Source organism: Rhinolophus sinicus, linkage group LG03 (genome assembly GCF_036562045.2).
Source record: "Rhinolophus sinicus isolate RSC01 linkage group LG03, ASM3656204v1, whole genome shotgun sequence".
Taxonomy (NCBI): Eukaryota; Metazoa; Chordata; class Mammalia; order Chiroptera; family Rhinolophidae; genus Rhinolophus; species Rhinolophus sinicus.
In genome coordinates, this window is record NC_133753.1 from 150,253,961 (window position 1) to 150,278,338 (window position 24,378).

Below are 24,378 nucleotides of genomic sequence, written 5' to 3' on the forward strand. Positions count from 1 at the left end.
CTCATTATTTCCTGATACAGTCTTGTTCAAAACAAAACAAAACAACAACATCTCAAGCAATACAAAAACATAGAATTTAAAAGGTCAAAGTTCCTGTCACCACTCATCTACCCCCTCACGTCCATCCTCTGTCCAGAGGTAACTGCTACAAGCAGTTTTCCTGTTTTGTTTTTGGCAAGTGTAATCTTAAAGACGCAGAGCTTTTCTCCCAGTTTTATCAGGAAGTAAATAAAAGTAGAACTTTCCACTTCTTTAGTACATTAAAGATGGGGAAGTAACACATACATGTAACCCTTCGGTGATTTCTTCATTTATTTCTGTTTATGCCTACCAGCTCCCTCTCTCCTAGGACTTTTCTGTCCCGTCGCTACTTAACCACCTCCTCTTCCTTTCTTTTTCCTTTAAGGTATGTGTCCACCCATGCTTTCCTGGCTTCTCCTCTGACTGGGGGGTAGGGAGTGTGGGCCATGTAAGTTTTGGGGTACCAGGAGCAGAAAGCAGGCCAGGCCAGGAGCAGGTGTGTTCAGCCATGTTTAAGAAGGCTGGTCGTTCACCAGTACATGCCTCGGGACGCATGTCAGTAGCTCTGAGCCAAGTGGCCCAGTCTGCGAGTAGGCTGACGGAAATGTAACAACAGGCCTGGAAGATTGGTCTTCTCTACCTTCAAAGACACCTTCGAATTGATTGTGTGAAAACAATTAGCTCTGAGAGCTCTGCCACGCTGGAAGACTGCACGGCATTAAGGCTTTGGTTTGGTTTGTTTTGAGACTGGACCTACTTATTAAACCATCAGTGGGCAGAATTATGTTCTGAAGGTGGTTATTTTGATTACTTACCGTTGGGAGGATACTCCTTACTACAGTTACTGCAGTAAATAATAAATCTCAACACAGAGTTGAGGGCTTACTTGGATAGATGACCTTCCCAACTCTAAATTCTACTATTCTGCATCATTTTTCCCTCCTAAATCCTCAGATCCTTGCTCACTGAAGTTCTCTGTGGGAGGAGAGGGCCTGGCATTATGCTGTGGGATCCTTGGGGGATGGAGAACACAGGTGAGGTGGCCACTGGCCCCCCATCCGGGCTGGTCACGTGATGGATCCTACAGACAGTCTCCTTACTGATGGTCAAGTTACCTTTAAGACAACCATTCACCATCCATCTGCGTATGCAACCTCTCCTACTCAACAGGAGTGAGCAGAAAGCTTTTCTAACTTTGCAGGGCTATGAACAGCTTCATGGTTTCAGGGGGCAACTGATCTCACTTTAAACAAGAGATGTGAACCTTCTGTCCATGTTCCCAAAACTCAAATTTGTAGGGACTTTAATGCAGGTCCAAGATTTAAAGAGAAACAACTTATGCTTTTGTTTGCAACTAGTGACTCCCAATTTGACTATATATAATCTTTAGGTACTGATATGCTTTTAATGCAAACCAGCAAGAATATAGTTCTTTAAAAGACCCAAGTTTGAGGTTTCCTAACAGCTCAAAGAACAGAGAATTAGAAAGGGCTTTGGATCCCCTGAAACACCACCACCTGTGCCTGTGTGCTGCCTGCAGCCTCCTTCCGTGATACGCTTTGGGCCCACGTCCTGTGTCATCACTGGCTTTCTTTCAGGGCCTTTCTTTCCAGGAGCCCCGAGTTGCTGTGCCACACTCTCAGTCTGTTCTCCTTCCCAAGGCAAACGAGTGGCCAGTACTCCCAGCCCTTCTTTACCAACTGCAAGCAAATAACCACCTTGTATTCAAGGGGGAGAGAAAATGCTTTGAGGCCAGAGTAGGCTGAATGGCCATACACTCTGGTGTCTCTGCTCGCATGGGTGTGCTCACCTCAGCGGCCATCGGCTTGTTGATGCTGTTCACAAATTTGTTCACGTGTTCAAAGTGTTTTGTCATCTCTGTTGCTAAAACCATGTCAATAATAGCCTGGCGCAGGGTTCGATAATGGTTCCTAAAATAACCAGGAGACAAAGAGCCTTGTTTACATCATGTCCCGAATTAGAACTGTTCTGCCACCATTTACCACAACCTAGGAGGAAGCTGGTGGCACAGGTAAGAAAGGAGTGCAGATCACAGACGGGTTTACCTGCTCATCTTCCCACTGAGCCAGGACTTACTGACACTATTCCATTTTCCCCAGTGATAGCTGCCCCTCGTGTGATCTAGGAGCACATTAAAAAACAGTACCTGTCACATGGTGGGCACTTATTTTACAAGGCGATTCCTTTCCACCTTCCCTTGGCAAGATCAAAACAGTGAGGTGCAAGGAACTGACAGGTTCCTTCCCTGCAAGGCTGATGAGCTCTCCCACTGCATTCAGTGCAGACGTGGCGAGTCTTACTACAGAGAGTGCTTAGTGGACATCTGGTCCTGTCCACGCGTAGAAAACGTCCCTGGGTTCTAACAGCCCATAGCCTTTATTTAGACGTTTGGTTTACAGGATTAACACATGAAAAATACTATCACGTTTTATTGGCCCAATAATTGTGGTGTGGCTGTATTGCCAATAACCCTTCTTGTCTCAGTAGCCTAGCTGGTCACACATAGCACGGGGTTAGGAAGATGGGCTGGGGTTTGAATATTGCAGAAGACTGGGATTTATATTAGTGATGCATGTTCTGGACCAAATTTCAAGGAGCAAACATGGACCGAATGTCACCATAGGTGTTTCAGATGGGACTAAATGTCCTGCAAGGCAGAGAATTGTCATTATTTCTTTCGATGGTGAATGATGGCATTGGAAGAATGTTTTCCCATGAATAATAATTCTCTAAATTACAATTAGATAGAAATTGTAATGGATGGAATAACAACCCTGCCCCAAATTACTGTCTAGGTCTTACCATCTTTTTTCTAACTTCAAGAGCCAGAATGGGGAGCTGAATAAAATTGGTTGTTGGAAAGAATTGTTTTTGTGTAAGTTTTAAAAAACAGTCCTTGATACTGATGGAACTTAAGTTGAAGGTGGAATAACTGGTCTCCATATTTCTCAGATTTCTGGAGATCAAACTGATAGGTTCCTGATGACAAGTGGGCGTTAGGCCTGCTGAGCTCCATGCTCTCTGTGCACTACCGTCTCCCAGGAGCTTGCTCTCCAGCCTGCAGGGTTGTGGCTAGCAAGACCACTTGCTTCCAGCTGTTCACATGTAGCCAGCTCTTCACACGTAGCCAACTGTCACCAGAAGAGCATACAACACCTCGGGGGAAACCTGCCCAACCTTTAGGACACTGTCTCCTTGTAAGTTAGGGTTTTAAGTGGCCAAAAACTGAACTGGGGCAAGACAGGGAAGGACACATTTTCCTTGAGTTACACAATAGACAAGATGTCCTCCTAGGAGGGTAAAAGTATCTACTATACAATCAATATTTACAGAGTTGCTGTGTATAAACATTTTCATGAACTCACTGAAGCCCAAATGAGATTTAAAAGGATGAACGCAGCCTGGAAAGTACCACTAAGTTGATAAGGGCAAGGTTATTATTGGACTGTCTGACACAATGGGACAGCTAGTCTCTCCCCTTCTCCTTTCTCCTAAGAGGAAGCTAAGTACTTGGAGAAGTTAGGGACAACTGAGTATCCTACCAATACCCCCCAAACCTGAGCACAGGGCCCAAAGCACAACCAACCTGTCAATATTCTTGAAAATGTTGCATTTGCTGTCCTTGACCGTCAGCTGGAAGGCCAGGGCTGTGTGGTGACTCTCCAAGACGGCGGTGTCATTATAGAGCACGGCAAGTTCGCTGCCTGCATTGCACAGGAAAGAGTTGGTCCTTCCCGGGTGATCCACATCATGGACAGTCGCAGCGATCAGTGCTGCCACCTCATCCAGCTGATCAAGGCTGCCCTGGGGTTGGGGACGCAAGGTTGAGCATTACCCACCGACGCAGGAGACCTTCACTCATCTCTGTGTCCTGGGCGGGGGTGGGCTCGGGGAGCTGGGATTCTCAGAATGTTCTCGCAGCCCCCTGAGCCTGCTCTCGCTTCCCACTTCCCGGAAGCTGAGAGGCTGCCTAGGACACAACGCATCGCCTTGCTGTGCTGTGGGTTATCTCAAGGGAAACAGAAATGCGAGCTGCAGTTATAATGGATACTAAGTGCTTTCTCCAGAGCACATTCACTCCAGTTCTGCAGGAAGACGCCAAATGGCCCTTTTCAAATGCCTGCCATGTGGGATAGCCATGACTCTCTTCCATGAGCTGACAGAACAGAAAGTAGCCTATGATCACAAATAATATTCATTTTATTTGCCTACTTCTGAAAAGATTTTGAGTGTGGCAGTAAATGGCACAGACACAACACAAAAGGATTAGAACCAAGCAGACAACAGGATCAAGGTGAGGAGAATTTTCCTGGGAAAATCGAGGTGAAGGGGGCTCTTACTGTCAAGAACAAAATTCAGCTCTGGGCTAGAAGGTGGCAAAGGCAAATAGGGAAACTGTTTTTCTAAAGCTCTCATTATATAATCAAAGAATACAAATTAGAGCATCAAGGGATACACACGTTTTCTCAGCTCAGAGCTTTAGGAGGAAGTTACCAAATGGGTTATTGTTACATAAGAGACACTGTCCTTTTTGAATTCATTCATTCAGTCATCACTTATTGGATGCTTACTGGGTGCCCAGGTGTCCTGCAGAATGCTGAAACTACTGTGGTGAAATATACTGATGTCATCCTGGCACTAACAGATTGATAATTTATGGGGAAGGCAAAAATTAGTAAAAACCAAAACCAAATAACTTACTGTGCGATGAGGAAAGAAGGAAGGTAGAGATGCTTTAGAGTATAACCGTGAGGCCTGACTATTTGAGGGCAGACCATTCAGCTTTCTGTGGTGATGGAAATGTTTATGTGTGTGCTGTCCACTACAGTAACCCCTTGTCACACGTAGTTTACCAGACCCTGGAAATGTGGCCAGCGCAACTGAGGAACTGGATTTTTCATTTTCTTTCATTTTAGCTAAACGTAAATAGCCACAGGTAACTAATGGCTACCACACTGGACAGTGCAGGTTTGGAGGGTGGGCAGGGATGGCTTCTCTAAAGAAGCGACTTTTGTGCTGACGCCTGAAGGGTAAGCAGGAGTTGGCTAGGCAATGAGCGGCAAGATAGAGGAGCCCAGGCCGAAAGAACAGCCGACATGACACTCCTGAGGGGAAACGAAAAGGGGATTTATTCAAGAAACTTAAAGAGCATCGTTGAGACTGATGGGTAGTGAAAGAGGAAAAAAGTGATCCCCCAAGGTGAGGCTGGAGGAGTGGGGACAATTTTTGGTATTTCCGAGTTGCTCTCATAGGCTATGGGAGGCAAAACTGCAAACTGCTTCTCAGATGCTAACAGGTAAGGAACCGTGAGTCTGAAAGCTTTCCTGAAAGCTGTCCTTACCCGAGGGAGCCATTTCCATTTCCAGTCCTGACCTGGAGCTGGTGGGCGATCCTGGCTCGGACCCAGTCCACACAAGCAGGTTTCCTGAACAGGGACAGCAGTTGATGCTACGCTTTCAGGCCTTCCCAGAGCGGCCATGGTAACCTGCAGGAGCACTCAGGACACAGAGCTGCCCCAGCTTGGGCTCCACTCACTGATTCTGCCTGTGTGGTCAGGACCCATGGGCCTCAGCGAGTGTTTCTGGACTATGTTCAATCTGGCGTGGAGTCTGGGGCCAATTTAATTTTAAATTCTTCAGTGAAACAGATTCAAGTGACTGGAGTAGACAACACATAGATGAGACATGCCTTTTCCCAGCGTACACTGACTGAAACCTGGCAAAGGTATCAACAATGGGCCGCATTGCACTGTGTAATGCAATGCCTGGTGAGAAACAGGGGGAGGCAGGGAAAAGGCCTGGGCCGGCTAGCAAGCACCTGGCCCTTCCTATGGGAGGGAGGGTGGGGCTGTCTATGGCAGAAAACTTCCTACTAAACCTACGACATGAGAAATAGCAAACCTCAGAGGGGTAAGCATTTCTGCATGTTTTTCCTTCTCTACCCAGCAGGAGCAGATTTGGATCACACGGAGGCTGGTTGGCCAGAGTGGACTCCGCCCTGGTCAGCCTTTCCAACAGTTCCTTGCCTAGGGTAAAGAGTCACTTACACCAGGAGAATAACCAAAGAATGCTGGCTCGCCTGACCTCTCCTCTTGCAGTGGTTCCTGGGAACCGGTAAGAGTGGGGAGAGGATAGGCTCTGAAACAAATCGAAGGGGAAAGTCAGCTCTGGGCATGCTACCTACGTACGTACACTGCTGGGTTGAGGACGTGGAGCCACGTCATAGGGACATAGAAATTAGGGGTGATAGTTGACATGGGCATTTGGTAAGAACACATTTTCTTGATTCTCTTCATCAGCAGCAGGTCTGGTGGAAGAGGCTTCAGGAGTAAATCCCACTTGAAGTGCCTCACAGGGACCAATCAGGGATCCTGGGCTCCCGACTGAAACTCTGAGCTCAGGAGCCCCTTCCAGCCCAATTCTCCAAGGATCCTTGCAGCTCTAAATTTTCTGATTCTCTGGCAGGGGCTGCCAGAGGTAGAACGTGTCTTTTGAATTGTAAGGATATTCTATCTAGTCTTAGACTTGTTCTATTGCTGCTATTTGAGAAATTCAACCATAGTGTGAATACATTAGCAGAACTCACAATTTAAACAAAAATCCTTCTTTTAGGGGAGGGAGATAATAAGGTGACTAAGCGTTCCCTAATTTTTCAAAGATTCAATCTATATTTTTTTCTAGGATGGTCCTGCTTAAGTGTGGTTCATCTCTAATTCAAGACTGCAGTAGCTATAGATCACTTTGGAGTTGATGCCCTAGGAAATGCCCTCAGTTGGCAGTGTGCGACCTCAGCTGTATAACAGCACAAGCAGTGTCAGATGGGGGACCACGAACCTGGAGGAGGAATCTGGAAGTGTCTTAGCTCCTCAAAGAAAGCTGCTCTAGAAACACAGGCTGATACCACCTTTTCTTAAAGTAAGAGACAAAAATCTTCGAAAGCAGCATTCTTGGATCACACTCTTTGCTTTCTTGCTGATGCAAATGAATACCAGCATCAGCCTTTGGCAAAACTGAGAAGTAAACATTCCCCTCCCCATTTTGGTGCCATTTCTGCTCTTTCTACCTATCCCACTACCACTCTTCTCCTTAAGTACCTAGAGCCTTAAAACTAAGAAAATGATCTGAAGTTAGGCATTAGCTGATTGAAATGAATTTCAATCTCTATACAGCACTTCTCCCAGAGGTGTACAGTCTAAGCTTCAGTTCTAATTGTAGCAAAGGAATTACAAGCTTCATTGGGCAACGGATGGTAGTTGGGAAGGAGGGAAGGCAGGGATCTCTTGCCAGCTGTCATGGGTGTATACAGCGCTGCCCTACACATCAGCGCCTGAACATGACAGTATCAACTTCTGAGTAAGACAAAAGGACATGGGACTCTCTCAGGATTACACGACGGTCATTAGCATACAGACAGACACATTCACAGCTACCCAAAACACATAGATGCATGTAAATCAGTACAATGCTAAAGAGCTCATTACTACCTGGATTATAACACACTGATCGCCAAATTCTGATTCCAAAACTTAACCTCTGAACCGAAAAACAGTTTGATGTAACAAATTCTGTCCTCTCAGCCAGTATCACAAAGGGCTCCTATTTGGAGAGTAGTCATGGCATGTAAGTAAAGGAGCCACTCCAGTAGCATAAACCATTATTTTAGGCATTTGGAGAAGTGGAGGCTATGAGAAAAGACCATGTCTTAACAACACCAATATGACAAGTCAACTTGGTAGCAAACACAGCTCTTAAATTGGCTGCACAATAGCTGTTTGCCTCATATACTTATTAAGACTGAGTTCTTGAATCTCCAGTCTAGCAGGTAACTAGATCAGGACATCAAGATTCTACCTTCACTCTTTCCTTTCCAAGAAAGAAGGCGGTGGCGTGCAGGACGTCGGCAGCGTGGGTGGAGTTATGGTAGGCGTTGGATGAGTGGTAGTTGGCTTCAATCACCTGGAGCCAGGCCCGGAGAGTGGTTTCAGAACAGTGCAAAAACTCACATACTCCAAACCGGGAAAAAACCTTCAAGCCCAGATAAACCAAGGGCCTGGAAAACAGGAAAACAAACCCTGATTCATTGTACTCACTGGTCCAGAAGCTGCTTTCTTCGATGACACTAGGAATGGAGGCATTGTTCTTCTGATGCTTATTCCACGTGCACAGGGGTGGGGGGTAAAATTATCTCCTCCCCCAATTACAAGGAGCCAGAGCATCTCCTCCTCACTAGCCACTTATGTACAACTAGGTGCCTCATGGTGGTCACTCCAAATGAGTTCTCGATTGTCTCTAAGTCATATGCCCTTCAGTGGCTCTCACAACCAAGAAAGGTCCCTGGTGTCCCTCTCCATCTCCACTTCTACGTAAGCGCTGTGCTTCCTTTGTGTCCCCTGAGGGGGTTACTGAGCCTAAGGACAAAAGGAATGGCTTGCGGGGTCTCAGCAAAATCCTGTCATTTAGTCATGTTGCTTATTTACAGGTGAGAACCATTCACATCCTATAGCCTAACAGCCTTCTCCTACTTAGAAGAGGACTTTCTGAGGTATCTAATCTCCCCTGCGCACAGGATGGGCCAATAGTGCCCTCAGCTCCTTTGGTAAGGTGGGGCTTCCACAATTTGGGGCTGAGGATACTGAGAACTCTTGGCTCACTAGCACAAAGGAATGACCTGGGTAGGTCTGAGAAGGACGCTCAGTATTTCCTCATTCTGGGTCATCGCCAGGCTGACCCCACACATCACCCACTAATACTCCTACTCAGGGGCCACAGTCTCTGCTCGTTCAACACTCCTCCAGCATGGCAAGAAAGGCAGAACCTGTGAGGTCTCTTGCAGCAAGGACTCACGTCTCCCTCAAGGTTTTCAGATGGGAACGTCTTGAGCTTGGCCATCCATCTTCCCTTGCTGGAGCCAGAGAGGCCACATACCTTTTATGTGTAACGGCTTCCAATTCAAAGATGTTGAACTCCCAACTCTCCTCATTATCAAGTAACTGAGCAATACAAGGGGGGACGTCGTTGATGGTTACTGGCATTGCAAGGTGACCGTGACTCTGGTGCACATCTGAGAAACAGATGGGGTGGGGGACGCTGGTTAACTGTGGAATCTTGTGCCCCTGAGCATTTGTCATCATTTTCATGGCTGCTACTATAAAAAGGAAATCTTGAACTTCCAAAGGTAGGAAGATTCACTTCAGCGTTCTGCTCTGACATTACTGAATTTTGAGACTCCCACATAGAAAAATAATTCCGTTTAACTGTCTGTTGAAAGGTATAGAGATTTGAAATTCTTATTCCGAGACTAAGAATTCTTATTTTCAGAGAAGCCATTTTAATTAGGAGACCTGGTTTCAAGATACTTAAACTTCCGTGAGACAAACAGGAAGTAACACCAAGGTCTCCCCTTCCAAAGTAATCACCACACTGGGGAGGCAGAGGCCAGAGACAGGTTAGCAGGAACAAGTGGGCAGATGACAACTTACTCTTGGTGAACACATACTCATTTCCTGACAACCTTCTCAAGCCATCCTAGAATAAAGAAAGAGGCTATTAAAAGCATGCTTTATACGCCATTATCATTATTTTCACATTTCTGTCATTAGCCAAAGAGATTTGAATCCTGAACAACCCAGCCAATCTGGAACTCCAAACTGAAGCTCAAAATTAAATCAGAACAATAGCCACAAGACAGAGGAGCGTCTCCCTTCCGTGGCTAACAGTCCTAGGAGACAGAAATTGAGAAGAACGTGTATATGACTGCACTCAGGTCTTACACCTGAGCTGTGAGTTGGTTCTATTCTAATGCCGTCTTTCTCTTCTGGCGTTTGGAAGCCACATTAGTGAACTCACAGAAGTTATCTTGCTTTGGATGCATGTGATTTTGAAGGGACCCCGCTTATCTTCACAGGGACTGTGTTATTTGATTTACATATTAGGGAGCCACAGCCATGGGCCACATTTTAGGGATTCCTTAATCCAAAGCCTTAACATTTGGGGTTTAATTTTTGACTAATATTTAATTCTTTTCCAACTGTATTTTCCATTTTGCAACATGAGCATTGCTGCTAGCCTTCAAAAGAAAAGTTTCTGGATTTGAGGTCTTTGGAGGGACTGGACAGAATTACAGTGTTCTGCCATTTACTAGGCTCTTGAACTAGGTCCTGGATGTTTTTTCATTGCAGGTTCCTCCCCTTCATCTTCTACCCATGTACCTAATTATTTAGATCTTTGTTAAAAGCCATTTATAATTGCTTGTCATCCCTAGAAAGTGTGTGCTAAGGTTTAAAGTACTAATGAAGGGCTCCCCTGAAGTCACACCTTGGATCTTTAGGCCAAGAGCTTAATTTTTACAAGTGGATAAAAGCAACAATGGCCACAAATGTCCTGCCTCTATGGCAGATATCACCAGGGACTCCTCTGTTTTATCTTTGCCTTTCTTTCTCCTCTTCCCTAAAGCTACCCTATAAAAATAGGTGGAATCCTGCCCTGGTTCCTTGCAGCATTACCTGGAGAGGAACCCCAAGATGGCATGGGAGCAGGGGGAAGGAGGGCAGATACTTGACTCGTTCCAGGAACCAGCACCCTCCTGAAAGGCCCCTGCCAGTATTCTCTACAACTGAAGTCTACTCTGCATTGGGATGGGGCAGCCAGGGCCAGCCCAGGGGCAGGAAAGGGACAGGAGGTCACGCAAATTACAGTCTCACAAGAGACCTTTAATAGGAACAAGGAGAATGGGCCAGAAAGCCAGTCAACACTCAGCATCTGGGGGCAGGGCTCAATAAAAACCTTTAAAATAAAACTCATACATGACTCCTGGACTTTGCTTTTCCCCCAAAGAATTCTTCCAGCTGCAGCCTCTGATAAGGCGCACAAATGAAGAACTGAATTTTCTTCTTTTACTTCACTTGCTGATAGAGAATGACTATAGCCAAATAGGTCACATACACACACTAGAACAGGATGAGTCCTTCGAAGTAAGCTATCTTGGTGGTTACAAAGGATGGTGTTGGAGTGCCCTCCCCTGCCCCACCAAGCCAGAGCAGCTCCACGCTCCTTTTATCCGATTACAAAGGAAACTTCCATATAAGCTTGTATTTGAAGAATGGTTGACACCTAAGATTTCGGAAACTAGTTCTGTAGTCTGAGTACAAACTCTTTCCTTATATAAAGAGCCTGAGAACCGTCAATCAATCCAACCTTGTGCCAGGTCAAGGGGAAGAAGTAATCAAGGGTCCCATCATGCATATTGTACCCTCAATCAGCCGCCTATGAACTCCTTTCTGTCATCCAAATTCTGAAGGACCGCCTCCCACTGATTTGCTCAGTCAGCTTTACAAGGCTTCTGCAGAGAGCTTTTGCAGAAAGGTAAATGCAAGAAGTACTTGAATAATGCCACTCACATAAATTCTGATGCTTCTGGTTATACTGATGTTAGTCCCTACAACAGGGATTTCGGTAACTACAGGTAACAGTATATGTTACAAGTCACATGTACTCTAGAGTGCATTTAATGTTATCCCTCCTGCATTTCTGGGTTTTTCTCGTCACTCACAGTCATCAGGCCTCCGACGAGATCACTGGTGTGAGGATCTTCGTCTTTGGTACCCAGCTGAGGGGAGTAGAGTTCCGTGGTCCGTAAAATTTCTAAAACTCTGTCCAACGCTTCTGCTACTGTGACGGGGCTGTTTTCTTGGGCTGCATTGATTATATTTATAACCTAAGGAAGTAAAGAAAGAGAAAGAGGAAATTTGAGGACATTAGGATTCTACTTCCCAAAAGTCATACCTATACCCGGAATCCAACAGAAATCAGGTGATGACGCATTGTTCATGACCAGCGCTTTCACGCCACTCCTGCCTTCTTACTGAGGAGGGCAGTTCATCCCCCTCTCCTGGTGTTACTCCTACCTCCCTGACAACATTTTTATCAGGTCCTTGGCTGACCTTTCTCCTCTAGCTGTCTTAGACAGGGTGGAGCTCCTCAGCAACTGGTGCTGGGCCTTTTTCTCACCTATAGTCCTTTCAGACATGAGCTCTTTCACGCCCACAGCTTTGGACACATACGATCTGTGTGCTAAGGACTCTCAAATTTTCATCCCAGCCCTGAACTCTTTTTGACCTTCAGACTTATATATTCAATTGCTTATCTGACACATCTATTGAAATACTTTACTTAATGTGCAAAACTAAACTCATGATCTTTCTCCCCTCTCCCCAAACCAAGCAAGTAAACAAAACAAAACATAACAACAACAACAAAAAATGGAACAGAAGAGCTATGCTACTTTCTCCAGTTTTTACACTGAAGGAAAAAAAAAACCAAGTCACTTCTATCCATTTTGTGCTCAAATTTAAAGTCTGAAAGTCCCTGATTTATGAATCACTTGCCCCTTGATTTACATCTCTCCCCACCCTGACAACATAATTAATCTCCAAGTCAAATTGATTCGACCCCTAAATATTTCCTGATCTATTCATTTCATTCCTCTTCCACTGCTATAATTCTAGAACAGCCCTAACTGGCCTCTTCTTTTTCACTTTTGCCATCTCCAATTCATTATCTGCATAGTGGCTGGATGTTCTTTTCAATAACACACCTGATCAGGTCACTCCCCTGCTTTAAACTCTTCTGTGGTTTCTTCTGCCCATAAACTAAAATATAAACTTATCATGGCCCAATTGGCCAGAATGAACTGAGCCCTGCATAACTCATGTCTCCATCTGCTCCCCTCTGTTCTCCAAACTCCAGCCACCCTGGCTTTCTTTCAGGTCCTCAAATGCTCCAATCCGTCTCTTCCCACCTCAGCGCTCCCTCCCTTGCCATGTCTGCTGCCTAGAATCCTCTTACCCCCTGTCTTCTCCTGCACTTTTGCATGCTTCAGCTCTTATGTCAAACATTACTTCCTCTCCAGAGAGACCGTCCCTGATCACCCCTCACCCCACCAAAACAGGGACCTAATCTAACCTCATCTCCTAGAATCCTGTAGTTTTCCTTTATAGCCATTACTGTAATTTAGAACCACATATTTATTATGTGTTTATTTGTTTAAAATCTGTTTCTTCTACTAGACTATAAACTTGGTGATATCAGTGGTATGTCATTTTATCATTTTATCTCCAAAACTAGCCCAGTGCTAGGCGGCCCTGATTGTAGAGTGGAGGCAGCAGGTACCACTCACCTTTGTGATGGGAGCTTCGATGGTCATGGAGTGGATTCTTGCCATGGATGGATAGCGACGATTCTGTAGGCTTGGTGCTGGAAATAAGTCAAGAAAGATACATCAGGTTTTGGTGGCTCTGCCTGACTAGGGGCAGCAAAGGAGCCCTTCATGGACTGGGAGCGTGATTCTCAAAGGACTGCTGTCCCCCTGCTGTCAACCCACAAAGCAATGAATTTACCCATCTCTTAACCTTAAAAGGCTAAGAGCTCAGCCACGACTTGCCAGAGTCTGGACAGGGTGGTCTGGCCTGGAACTTTGGTAGCAGGAAGGCTGTACGCATCCCAGGTCCACAAGGGGGATTTCAGAGAAGGTTGAGGGGATCCTGAGGCCCCACCCCAACACCTAATGATCCCCCAGAACTTACTTTCCCATAAGTCACTAAAGCCCAGCTTGGGCAGCAGCATCACTTTCAGTCCTGTAACTGGGTAACTGCAGTGTGGGGGGTGTGGGGGGGCCACGAGGGGGCGGGGGCGGGGCAGACGAATGAGCCCGCTCAGCATGAATCAGGGCCAGGCACTCGCCTCCCTGAGCCTTCAGGTTCGTAGCACCCAGAACTCAGGGTGGTTCTAGCTCTCATCTGTTGAAACTTTCATGTCATTTAATTTTTTTGAACGGGTAATGTTTACATGTGGTCCAGAAGTCAAAAGGTAGAAACTTGACTTTAAAAGCATTGTTCTCAACCAGCTCTTCCTAGCCCTCCCTGTGAGGCAGGCAGGAGGGATAACGCAGGTTACAGATGGATCACTGACTCCAGCCAGTAGTTGCAGAGCTGGCCTGCTGCTCAGCCATCGCTGTGGCCCCCTCTGCTGCCAGACAGCCACACTGCAGACCTCTGCATACTCTCAACTCTCCCTCTTTCCGTGCTCTGGAGTGAGGATATCCCATCTCAAACTCTGCTCTGAAAACTCATCTAGTTGACATTCCCTCATCCATTATCCTCTCCATCTAAACTGTATCCACATCTTTATCCATCTGAAAATATTTCAGTCCATCCTCTTTACATTCTCGGTCCCAATCCCTTGCATGCCCTGTGATTTATCCATCTTTCTCTATGAATTATCCATCTTATCTCTAGAATCTTTGGTTCTTGCTAGTTCAGCCGCTTCCCTCGTATTCATTGTGACCCAAAGGACTGAACAGTCCTTCACTTGCCCCTCGTTTATTCCCTTAAGTTACCATCCCACTTCTCTCCTTCCTATCACCGTCACTATCTATCCCCTCCTCATACCCCTAGCATCTGTCCTCCCATTTGCCAAATAAAAACTACCTGAATGAGTGAAATCCATTAGTCTGTGCTCAGCTCTTAAGCTCGTTGATGTCTGCAGCATTTATCACTGCTGGCCATCTCCTTTCTTCTGCCACCCTCTGTTCTTCGTTCCTGTGACAGTGGACTCACCCCAGCTCTCCTGTCCTCTCACTGGCCTTAGCTCTCCTGCCTGGCCTCTCATGGAGGGTGTACCCTCAAGCCTTGGACTTAGACCCTCTGTTCTTTCATCACACACACACACACACACACACACACACACACACACACACCCCTTAGAGATGTTCCTCTGTTCATGGCTTCATCTGTCACCTCTAGGACCCCAAATCCACATCTCTAGCCCTGAGGACCAGTCTTGCATTTTAGCTTCCTTGCCATCTCCACTAAAATAAAACTCATCATCGTCTCAACCTCCCACCTACCCATACATGGAGACTTTCCTATTTCTGTGAATTTACTTACATCTTTCCAGGCACACAGGCATGACAGTTCAGAATCGTCTCTCTGCAAACCCAGCTGATGATTTAGGCCTGACTGAACTCAAAAAATGTTTTGCTAAATTCTGCCTCGCAGTTTATCTGTGATGTTTTATTAAGGGAAAGCGTGTGTAACAGGTACACAGAAAACTGGGTTTGTAGTGGCGGTGGGAAGTCAAGACTCTGGTCCCCGCTCTGCCCCTAGCACCCGAGAGTGACCCAGCTATTGGAACCCCGAGCTGCTCTGTGGTTCTGGCCCAGCACACTTTAGACCACCAAGAAAGTAGCATCGAGTCATTTCAAAGAGAGGACAAAGACTGTAAAAAGTAAAAAAAGAATTAATGGCCTAAAAAGTGTTCAGCCTGTGGAAAAAAAGTCAGTTTCATTGAAATCCTACTCCTGGGGGTTTTGTTTATATGCTGACGACTTCGTGACTATATTCCTCTGTCATTTTCTATACTTTTAAAAGATCCAGGAAATTTGAAAGACCTCTTACCATCACTGCCTCGAGATGATATCGACTTCACATCTATGGACTCTTTCCTCCGGTTCTTGTATCTGAATGAATGAGACTCTAAGGGTTTCAGATGAGTGACGGAGAGTGATTAGTTATCAGCTATCACAGGTAAAGTCCAGATGCATTTTATTCCCTCATTCTCCAAAGGAAACAAGGTTACTTTCTAAGCACTATAAAACATTTTTAGGAACTAGTAAAGCACTTTCTCTTCAAATCATCACCACATAAGAATTTTCAGGGGCATTAGTTGTAAAATGATGCCTTTTCCTGTGGTACCACATTACATCCTAGAAATAGGGCTTCTTATCAAGCCTTATTGAGATCCATTAATAACATATCGTTTTGAAAATAAACATTAAAACTTGGCGGGGGCGGGAGCTCATTTTCACCTGAAGGGCAATACATTTAACTGGCTGGGGAAGGCTCTTATGGGGATAGCTGAGGAAATAAAAATACGAGTGAAGTCCACAGAGAGTTGAATGTACTTGAGAAATTAATGTGGACAATGTTCGGCCCCTCTAGAAAGTCAGACCTCTACATGGTCTTCTAGGTTCTCCTGAGGGTGTGAGTTCATCAAATGATGAAACTGCCGATCCCAGGAAGGAAGAAAGAAAAAGCAGTTTTATAATCGAACCGTTTCCAACAACTAAACCCTCACTTTTGTCTCCATTTTCTGAGGGAGAAAAGCACTTAAAAATTCTACATAAGTCTTTGCAGGCTTTGAATTTAACACTGACAATGTGCTGCGACATGAATGCAAGACGTAAGGAAACAGTGCACGCCACCAGTGAGGACCGAGGGGTAAAAGTGTGAGGGCGCAGAGCCGGCTTCCGGCTTCTGAAGCAGGCATTTTCAGGGTGTTTGCGTCCTGTGGGAGTGACACACAAGCAGGAGGGGGCATAACCAGGACACGGAACTGCTCTCACTGTGCTAACACGGGGCAGCCAGGCAGGTTCCAACAGAAAGAATGCATCTCTCAGACACCAATAAATGATCATGTTCCAAGAAAGAAACAAAGGTTCAATAATGCTTTTTAAAGAATTGTCTAGTGACACCACACAAAGGTGTAAGAGCATGTAGTACTAAACAGGATCAGCTCTAGAGCCAAATTGCCAACATTGAGATCTTTGCTATGCCATCTAGGAGCTGTGTCACCTTGGGAATGCTACTTGTCTGTCTCAGTTCCCACATCTGTAAAGTGGGGACAGTCATAGCAGTCATTCATCGGCTGTTGTGAGATGTAAATTACTTAACCCATGAATAACACTTAGAACAGGGCCAGCTACGTAGTAAGTATGTAGTTCATGTTGGCTATTATATGTTATTAATCTGTTCATTTGCACATGTACCTTCTTTTTAGGCACACGTGAAATCATGTGACAATATTGTTCTAGTACTTGCCGTTTGCACTTCATAATATGTTTTAGATACTTTTCTAGATCACCTTTTTAACCATTTACTTTAGTGTCCTAAAAAAAATCTGATTCAGTTTTTTTAAAAGGCTATAACAATAACTAAACCTGAATTATATTTATCCAGCATGAAGTGAAAGGCAAAACTGTTAGAAAGTGGATCTGAGCACCACAGCTACCACCGTGTCTTAAATGTTCTAACTTAAAATATTCACTATCTCTTTGCCTAATTTTGTCTTCCAGCCTCTGCCTTAATAATATCCCTGGTCTTGGATATGAGTTTCAATATTTCTTTATAAAGACAACTGTAATGACAATTGATAAAGACAATTATAATATTAAAGACAAATATAATAATAAGGTTTGGATTATATGGCATCTTTCAAACTCTCAGAAACTAATAATGGTCACTTGGGAGACATGCGTGTTTAGCCTATTCAGAGACTTACCAATCATATATGTTGCTAACATTTGTTTACCAGATATAAATTAAATCAAACTTATTAAAGATTTAAGATTACATTCAAGAATTCCTCAAAATGTAGTTTCTAAATAAAACTAAAGTAGGGAGGTTAATTTACCAGCTGTGGGCCCAGGTTGACTGGTTGAATCCTGAATCATGCATTAGAAATTATTCAAAGATGAATAATGCTTATTCTTCCTGATTTTATCTCAGCTAAAGTTAAGAGAAACTATAGCAATCGAAATGATTAAAAGTTTGGAGAAATTATTCTTCAATAAAGGCCATTTAAATCAAAGAATCTGTTATTCATTCTCTCAACAAATGCTTGTGGAATGAATTAAAAAAACAGGGGGAAAAAAAGATAAAAGTTTTAAATAGCTGTACCCAAAGGCAAAAAAGGATATCGTATCACCAATTTAAAAAAAGCTACAACTTACTGAGTACCTACTATGCACCAGATACTGTATTTCCATATTTACTTTAAACAGAGAAATTACATGATCATTAAAACAATTCTGAAAGCCACATATTACAATCCCTATTTTACTGATGAGGAAATTTAAACTTGGAGAGATTATGTAGATAGTTCAAAGTCAAAGAGCTAATAAATGGTAGAACCTGTGTTTTCCAAGATGGGATGTTTCAATTTATCAATGTTCTGTGAGTATTTATTGTCTATTTTGTGCCAGGCTGGGCTCTGTACAGGATATGAAAACACTTGTAACAGGTTTTGGCATCCAGAACCCTTTAAGTTAAAATAATACTCTTGCAGAAAGTGTTAGAAGAAATAAACTAAAACGAGAGAGAGAGAGAGAGAGAGAGAGAGAGAGAGAGAGAGAGAGAGGGTGGGGGAGGGGACGGGAGGGGAGGGGAGGACAGATGGGTGGGGAAGGAAAGGAGAATACTAAACAGTTAAATATTAGGTTCTGCTAAATATCATGTACGTTTTCTCCTTTAATCCTCTCATAACAACGAGATGGACATTGTTAGTTCATTTTACAAATAAAGAAACAGAAGATCAGAAAGATCCAATGAAATCTTTCTGAGTAAGCCAAAATATGGTCCATCCTGGAATCAAGGAGAGGGACTAAATAGTAGCCCACGGTCTGACTTTATGCATTAGTGGTTGGGAAGTCACCAACAGGGCAGAGAATGTACGTGCGGGAATAAGAATTTTAAATCTTTGGTAACAGATTGATTTTTCCCTCTAATGCTCGAGAATGCCAGACCTTTCAAACATAGAAGTCATCAGGTCCAGCCCCCTCATTTTATGGTTGAGGAAACCAAGGGTCAGACACTCAGCATCTTGCCCAAGGTATGAGGCGGGGAGCGGGAAGCTGAAATGGTGACTCAGTGCTCCTGACTCCCAGGCCAGGGCCCATCCACATTTTCTGACTGTTTAGTCACTGACTGCTGCTAAGAAAGGGAAGCCTGCTGTCGTATAACAACACTGTGCCTCCCCTGGACTTCTGGGCCACTCTCTATTTTAGGTGTATGCGCTCGACATGGTCTCTAGCCAGCAAAAGAAAACCAGGAATGGGGAGGCATTCAGTAGAAAAGGTTGCCATAAATGAATGTTCAAAAATTTTAAAGGGATTCTGCTTTGATTCTGGTTTTCCAACCTTCTGATATCAGCAACCCAAATTCTGGGGTGGTGACTGTCCATCTAGACTTCTTTGGAGTAACTGATAGAGTTGAACCTACAAATGCCACCTGAGTGTAGAAGAGGGGAATGGAAATATTCTCACCTGTCTGAGAATTGTCTCCTGAATCACGATGAAACTTGTGAATCTAAAGTTGTGCAAAAGTTTGGTAAAAACAAGAGAAAGAGATTTAAAACATGAGCTATATTTCCAGCCAAACAATTTCATTAAAAAGCTTTGAAAACTTCAAGAAAGCAAGAAGTTGCACAGATAATATGAACTGATGAAAGGTTCACACCAAGTGCAAGTAATAATATAAATGCTCTGTTATGTTTATACACCAACAGGAAGGCTGAGCTCGAGTGCAGGAAGGTGCTCAGAGGACACACTTTCTAAGCAGGACACCTAAATCTTCAGTCAGCTGAGCTGTGCTCATTTTCACAGTCTGCAGAAATGCAGCAAGACAAAAAGCTATAACAAAATTTAACATTTTTTAAATAAGGTTACTATATAACCTGTTTATAATTCATACATGTTACAAAATTTTTCTGTAAATAAAAGTAACCCGAATTTAAGTCTAGGATTTCTGAAAACCTTCCTACAAAACTCTTCAAATGCTTTATTTATAGACGGTCAATTTACACAATGTTTCTTCACAATGAAATCTGAACTTTAGATGTAGCTTAGCACCTAGTTCCTTCTGGTTACCAGTTTTTTTTTGGGCTGATGATTTTGTGCTAATGCTCAATAAATGTCTGTCAAATGATGAAGTAATTAACGCTAGAAATAATAAATATGCTTTCTTTGGGGCTCTGCACTGTTGTGTTTATGAGCGACTGAGACACCGCTGGGGCACATTCCAGCTCTATCACACTTACAATCATGCAGTTTTCCTGCTAAATCCACCTATTTCCAGTTACTCAGACCATCAAACATTTGTAGCCACTCAATGAAGGGGATAAAGTAACTCGAGAAACAGGACAGGTGAGTGTGTAGGGCTGTCTATGAAGAAGATGAGTATGGTTTAGCAACATCAACTGTAATAGCCAGAAATCCCATCTATATCAGACACAGGTTTCCAGCCTGGTTGAACCATTGAAAAATAATCATGTAAAACTGAAGTGTTAAAACAGGGGTTTTCTATGAATTATGCTGCATAGTCCATTCCACATAATTAGAGAAACAATTACATGGCCAGCCTGTGCAGACCTTGGTCTTAGTATGACTAAGGGCTGTGACTCATTTATCCCATAACTATGGGACCTTTTTATTTCTTCTGTGAACAACCACTTTATGTTTTCCCTTCACAGATAAAGACCATTTGCTACAAAGCTACTAAGTGCAGTGTGAATTTTTGATACTACCGTGTTTCCCCGAAAATAAGACCTAGCCGGACAATCAGCTCTGATGCATCTTTTGGAACAAAAATTAATATAAGACCTGGTTTTATTTTATTATAAGACCAGATATAATAAATATAATATAATATAATATAATATAATATAATATAATATAATATAATATAATATAATATAATATAGTATTGGGTCTTGTATTAATTTTGACTCCAAAAGATGCATTAGAGCTGATTGTCCAGCTAGGTCTTACCTTCGGGGAAACACAGTATACCAGCTGTATACAACTTTTGCCTTGCAAAATGTTTCTTAGTTAGCTTTAGTTCAAAAGCAAATGATTTTTAAATACTTAGTTTTTTTGTCTGAATCACAATACACCTCTCCTTTAGGAACAAAGTCCCATGGCTCCCCACATCACACACACACAAAACCCTGTCTTGTAGTTCACTGGCCCCCACAGGCCAGCTGTTGGAACTGTGGAGCTCCTGGAAGGTCAACGTGGGCTTTGTGTTCTGTCCAGATGGAACCCCATGAAGCCCAAGGTCCAGATGCACAACCCACCCCTCTGGGATGAAAATGTGCCTGGGCCCCTGAGGGGAAGTGGTGGGAACAGGGAGGAGGGGAGAGACACTGGATCCATCTGCTGAGGAGGTTCTGGTATTTCTCCACATAGGATGCTGCATTTGGCACCTTCTGAGCTGAACATAACACACCTGCTCCAAGCCTGTCACCCTCCAGCTGGCTCATGTGCATCTGACGGGCTCTCCTACAGACAGTACAGAGACTAGGAAAACACTGACCGACCAGCCATCCAACCTTCACCTGCTTCCCAAGCAGAAGGTCTATGGGGCTGTCTCAGCAGCTGCTGCCCAGGACCCCACATCATGCCTCATTTCCTGCGTCTCTGTGGCCAAAGCAGCACCTGAGGACCTTTTCGCCTGTTACACCCAGGAGTGCCAGGTTTTTATGGAAACTTCTTGACCCAGGTTATCTACGTGCCTCTTCTAAATATCCTCTTTTACAGATAATGTTTCACTTGGATGAAAAAGTTCTTTCAGCATTAGAATTTTCTTCTTGGCGGTCTAAACCCATCTGTCAGTTATAACTTGGTACGAATGATTCCACTAAAAGGATTTCCTCATAATTCTCAGTCAAGCTCACTGAAGAAATAAACAGGGAATGAGTGGGTGTGAGGTTTGGTGTTTTCTGATGGGCAGCCTGGGGACGGTTTGCAGGCCTGAGGACTGTGGGGCAGGAGGAGAGAGGCCACTTTTCATGACAACAGCACCCATCACTTAGACGTCTGCCATCTGCTAGCAGGTTTACACAAGGTCAGACAATTAAGTTTGAGAATTCATCCGAGAAAAAGTGCTACATACCATTCAGCAATGGCTGAATATCACTACAGTCACCTTCGAAGTACTCCCCTTGGGAAGCTATGCACTGATGCCAGCACCTAGTCTACCCTTCAAAGCAGTTTTAGAACTTTTTCTGGAATGGCCATCAGAGCTGTCGTATTACACTTGATGTACTGAATGTCATCAAAATGTCTTCCCTTCAATATTTCCTTTATCTTCGGGTAAAGAAAGAAGTCATTGGGGGCCAGATCAGGTGAGTAAGGAGGGTGTTCCAATACAGTTATTTGTTTACTGGCTAACAACTCCTTCACAGATAGTGCCGTGTGAGCTGGTGCATTGTTGTGATGCAAAAGCCATGAATTGTTGGCAAAAAGTTCAGGTTGTTTTCGCCTAACTTTCTCACGTAGCCTTTTCAGCACTTCCAAATAGTAAACTTGGTTAACTGTTTGTCCAATTGGTACAAATTCATAGTGAATAATCCCTCTGATATCAGAAAAGGTTAGCAACATCGTTGCAAAAGTTTGCGAACTTAATTGTCAGACCTCATATTTGCAACCTGTTCACTACAACATCCTTGCAAGGAAGGAAGTATCGTCATTCCTCTGACAGATGGGAAAACTGAGGCCTCGAGAGGTTAAGGGACTTGCTTGAGCCTCACAGCTAGTACACGGCGAGCCCAATTTTAAGCCAAGCTTCCTCTAGCTCTAAAACCATTTCCTCTTTCTCACATTGCTCTCTACAGTGAGGCCCCAGAAAGGAAATCCAGGGCCCAGGCTTATTAAACTGGGGTCTGAGGACAATATCCGCTGGGTCAGTGCAGGGCATGTTTCAAATATAACTTTTCTTTCCAATTTTTAGGAAGGTATGAATTTCTGCTATCGATAGGTGTTGTTACATGCATGCTAAAGCAAAACAAAAATACCATAATTCAATGTCCCCATGTCAGCCAGCTTCCCTGGAGTGTGGTGTTTTTGTTTTTTTTTTCCTTTTGTGAAAGAAAGTTTAAAGTGTAGAACATGTCCACGGACAGTAATGATGGGGAATTTTGATACTGTGTGTCCCGAGGGACCCGCAGGCTTTAGCACTAAGTTTCTGCGATGTGAATACTGCCGGCCTGGGCCGCTCTTGCCAGAGCTCAAAGCAAGTCTTCGGAAGCCTACAGCTTGTTTTTGGAAAGAAAATTTATAACTTATAACCTTTAATTACTTAAAATACTACAGTTTCCCACAAATATTGCTTGCTGTCCTTGTGCTGCATGCCTTGTTTACAAACACCTGATTATGCTTGCCTCTAAAAACTACAAATTCTGTGTGTGTGTGTGTGTGTGTATGAGAGAGAGAGAGAGAGAGAGAGAGAGAGAGAGAGAGAGAGAGGGAGTGTTAAAGGTCATTGGATTGTTTTCCTCTTAGAGAATAATCATTTAACCATATTTTCTCCACACATCCACCAGAATGTCTAAAACTAAAAAAAAATTGTCAAGGATGTGAAACTGGAGGGACTATAAAACTGTACAACCATTATGAAAAAAGTTCTGGCAATTTCTTAAAAAATTAAACATAGACCTACACTATGACCCAAATCCTCAGTATTCAGTTCCACTCCTGAGTATTTACCCGAGATAAACAAAAGCAGTTATTCACTAAAAGCCTTGTCTAAGAATGTTCAAAGGAGCCAACAAATGGAAACAGCCCAGAAGTCCATCAATGAGAGAAACTGTGGTAGATTGATGCAATGGAATACTATTCAGCAATAAAAAAGAAAAAAACTACCGATACATACACTGTGGATGAATCTCAAAACATGATGAGTGAAAGCAGCCAGATAAGAAAGAGTAGACACTGTGAAGCTCTAGAACAGGCAAAACGACTCTCTGGTTACATAATTCAGAACTGTGTGACCTCTGGGGGGTGGACCGGAGCAAGGAGAACTGGGAAGCAACATGAGGGAACTTTGGGGATGATGAGGTTTGGTCTTTTGATGGAGTCTGGTTAGAGAGGTATGTGCATTTGTCAAAACTCAACGAATGCTATACTTAAGATTTGTGCATTTCACTGTATGTAACTTTTTACCTAAAAAAAGAAAATTCCTCCAAAACAAAGAGTAAGCTCTAGTTAATAATATGAATGTTAAAGTACCAAAGAGCAAACTGTCCTGATGCTTGCGACTTAGTTTGAAATCTATCAAAGAATAAGATGGACTGATTGATGAATTAAGGGATAGACAGATGGACAGATATATGATTGAGCAAAATATTAATTACCGAACCTAGGGGGTAGGTACACACGTATTTACTTATAATTCTTCTAACTTTTCTACATGTTTGAAAATTTTCATTGAAAAATACTGGGAAAATTGTATGTTCAATAGAATATGGGTGGATGGCTAAAATTAGAAGTCTGAAATATAATTTCAAATGCTGTGAAAATAAACAAAATGAAGGAAATTGAGAACAGCCTGAATTGAGCAAGGTGAATCACATCGCATGGTCCCTGGGATTCCCGACCACGAACCTGGGCATGAAAATGATGTGCCACTTCAAACCATAACACGGGAATTGCAGACAGCAGCTGGCAATCTCAGAAGATTTACCTAGGTAATGTTGATACATTGCTCTCAATAATTTTATTGATTTT

At 43.6% G+C, this 24,378-nt stretch overlaps 1 protein-coding gene across 5 annotated transcripts in view; it reads right to left on the reverse strand.

Annotated features, from left to right (window-relative positions):
- Positions 1–24,378, reverse strand: part of PDE8B (phosphodiesterase 8B) — a 228,567-nt gene that overhangs the window by 5,403 nt on the left and 198,786 nt on the right. For all 5 annotated transcript variants that reach the window (XM_019728158.2, XM_019728159.2, XM_019728157.2 and 2 more), the window contains exons 11-19: positions 19,138–19,180; positions 15,494–15,571; positions 13,216–13,292; positions 11,590–11,754; positions 9,521–9,566; positions 8,967–9,102; positions 7,893–8,091; positions 3,629–3,846; positions 1,832–1,952 (exon numbers count right to left, since the gene is read on the reverse strand). In XM_019728158.2, coding sequence (XP_019583717.1) covers positions 1,832–1,952; positions 3,629–3,846; positions 7,893–8,091; positions 8,967–9,102; positions 9,521–9,566; positions 11,590–11,754; positions 13,216–13,292; positions 15,494–15,571; positions 19,138–19,180 — 1,083 coding nt within the window. The remainder of the gene's footprint in view (positions 1–1,831; positions 1,953–3,628; positions 3,847–7,892; positions 8,092–8,966; positions 9,103–9,520; positions 9,567–11,589; positions 11,755–13,215; positions 13,293–15,493; positions 15,572–19,137; positions 19,181–24,378) is intronic.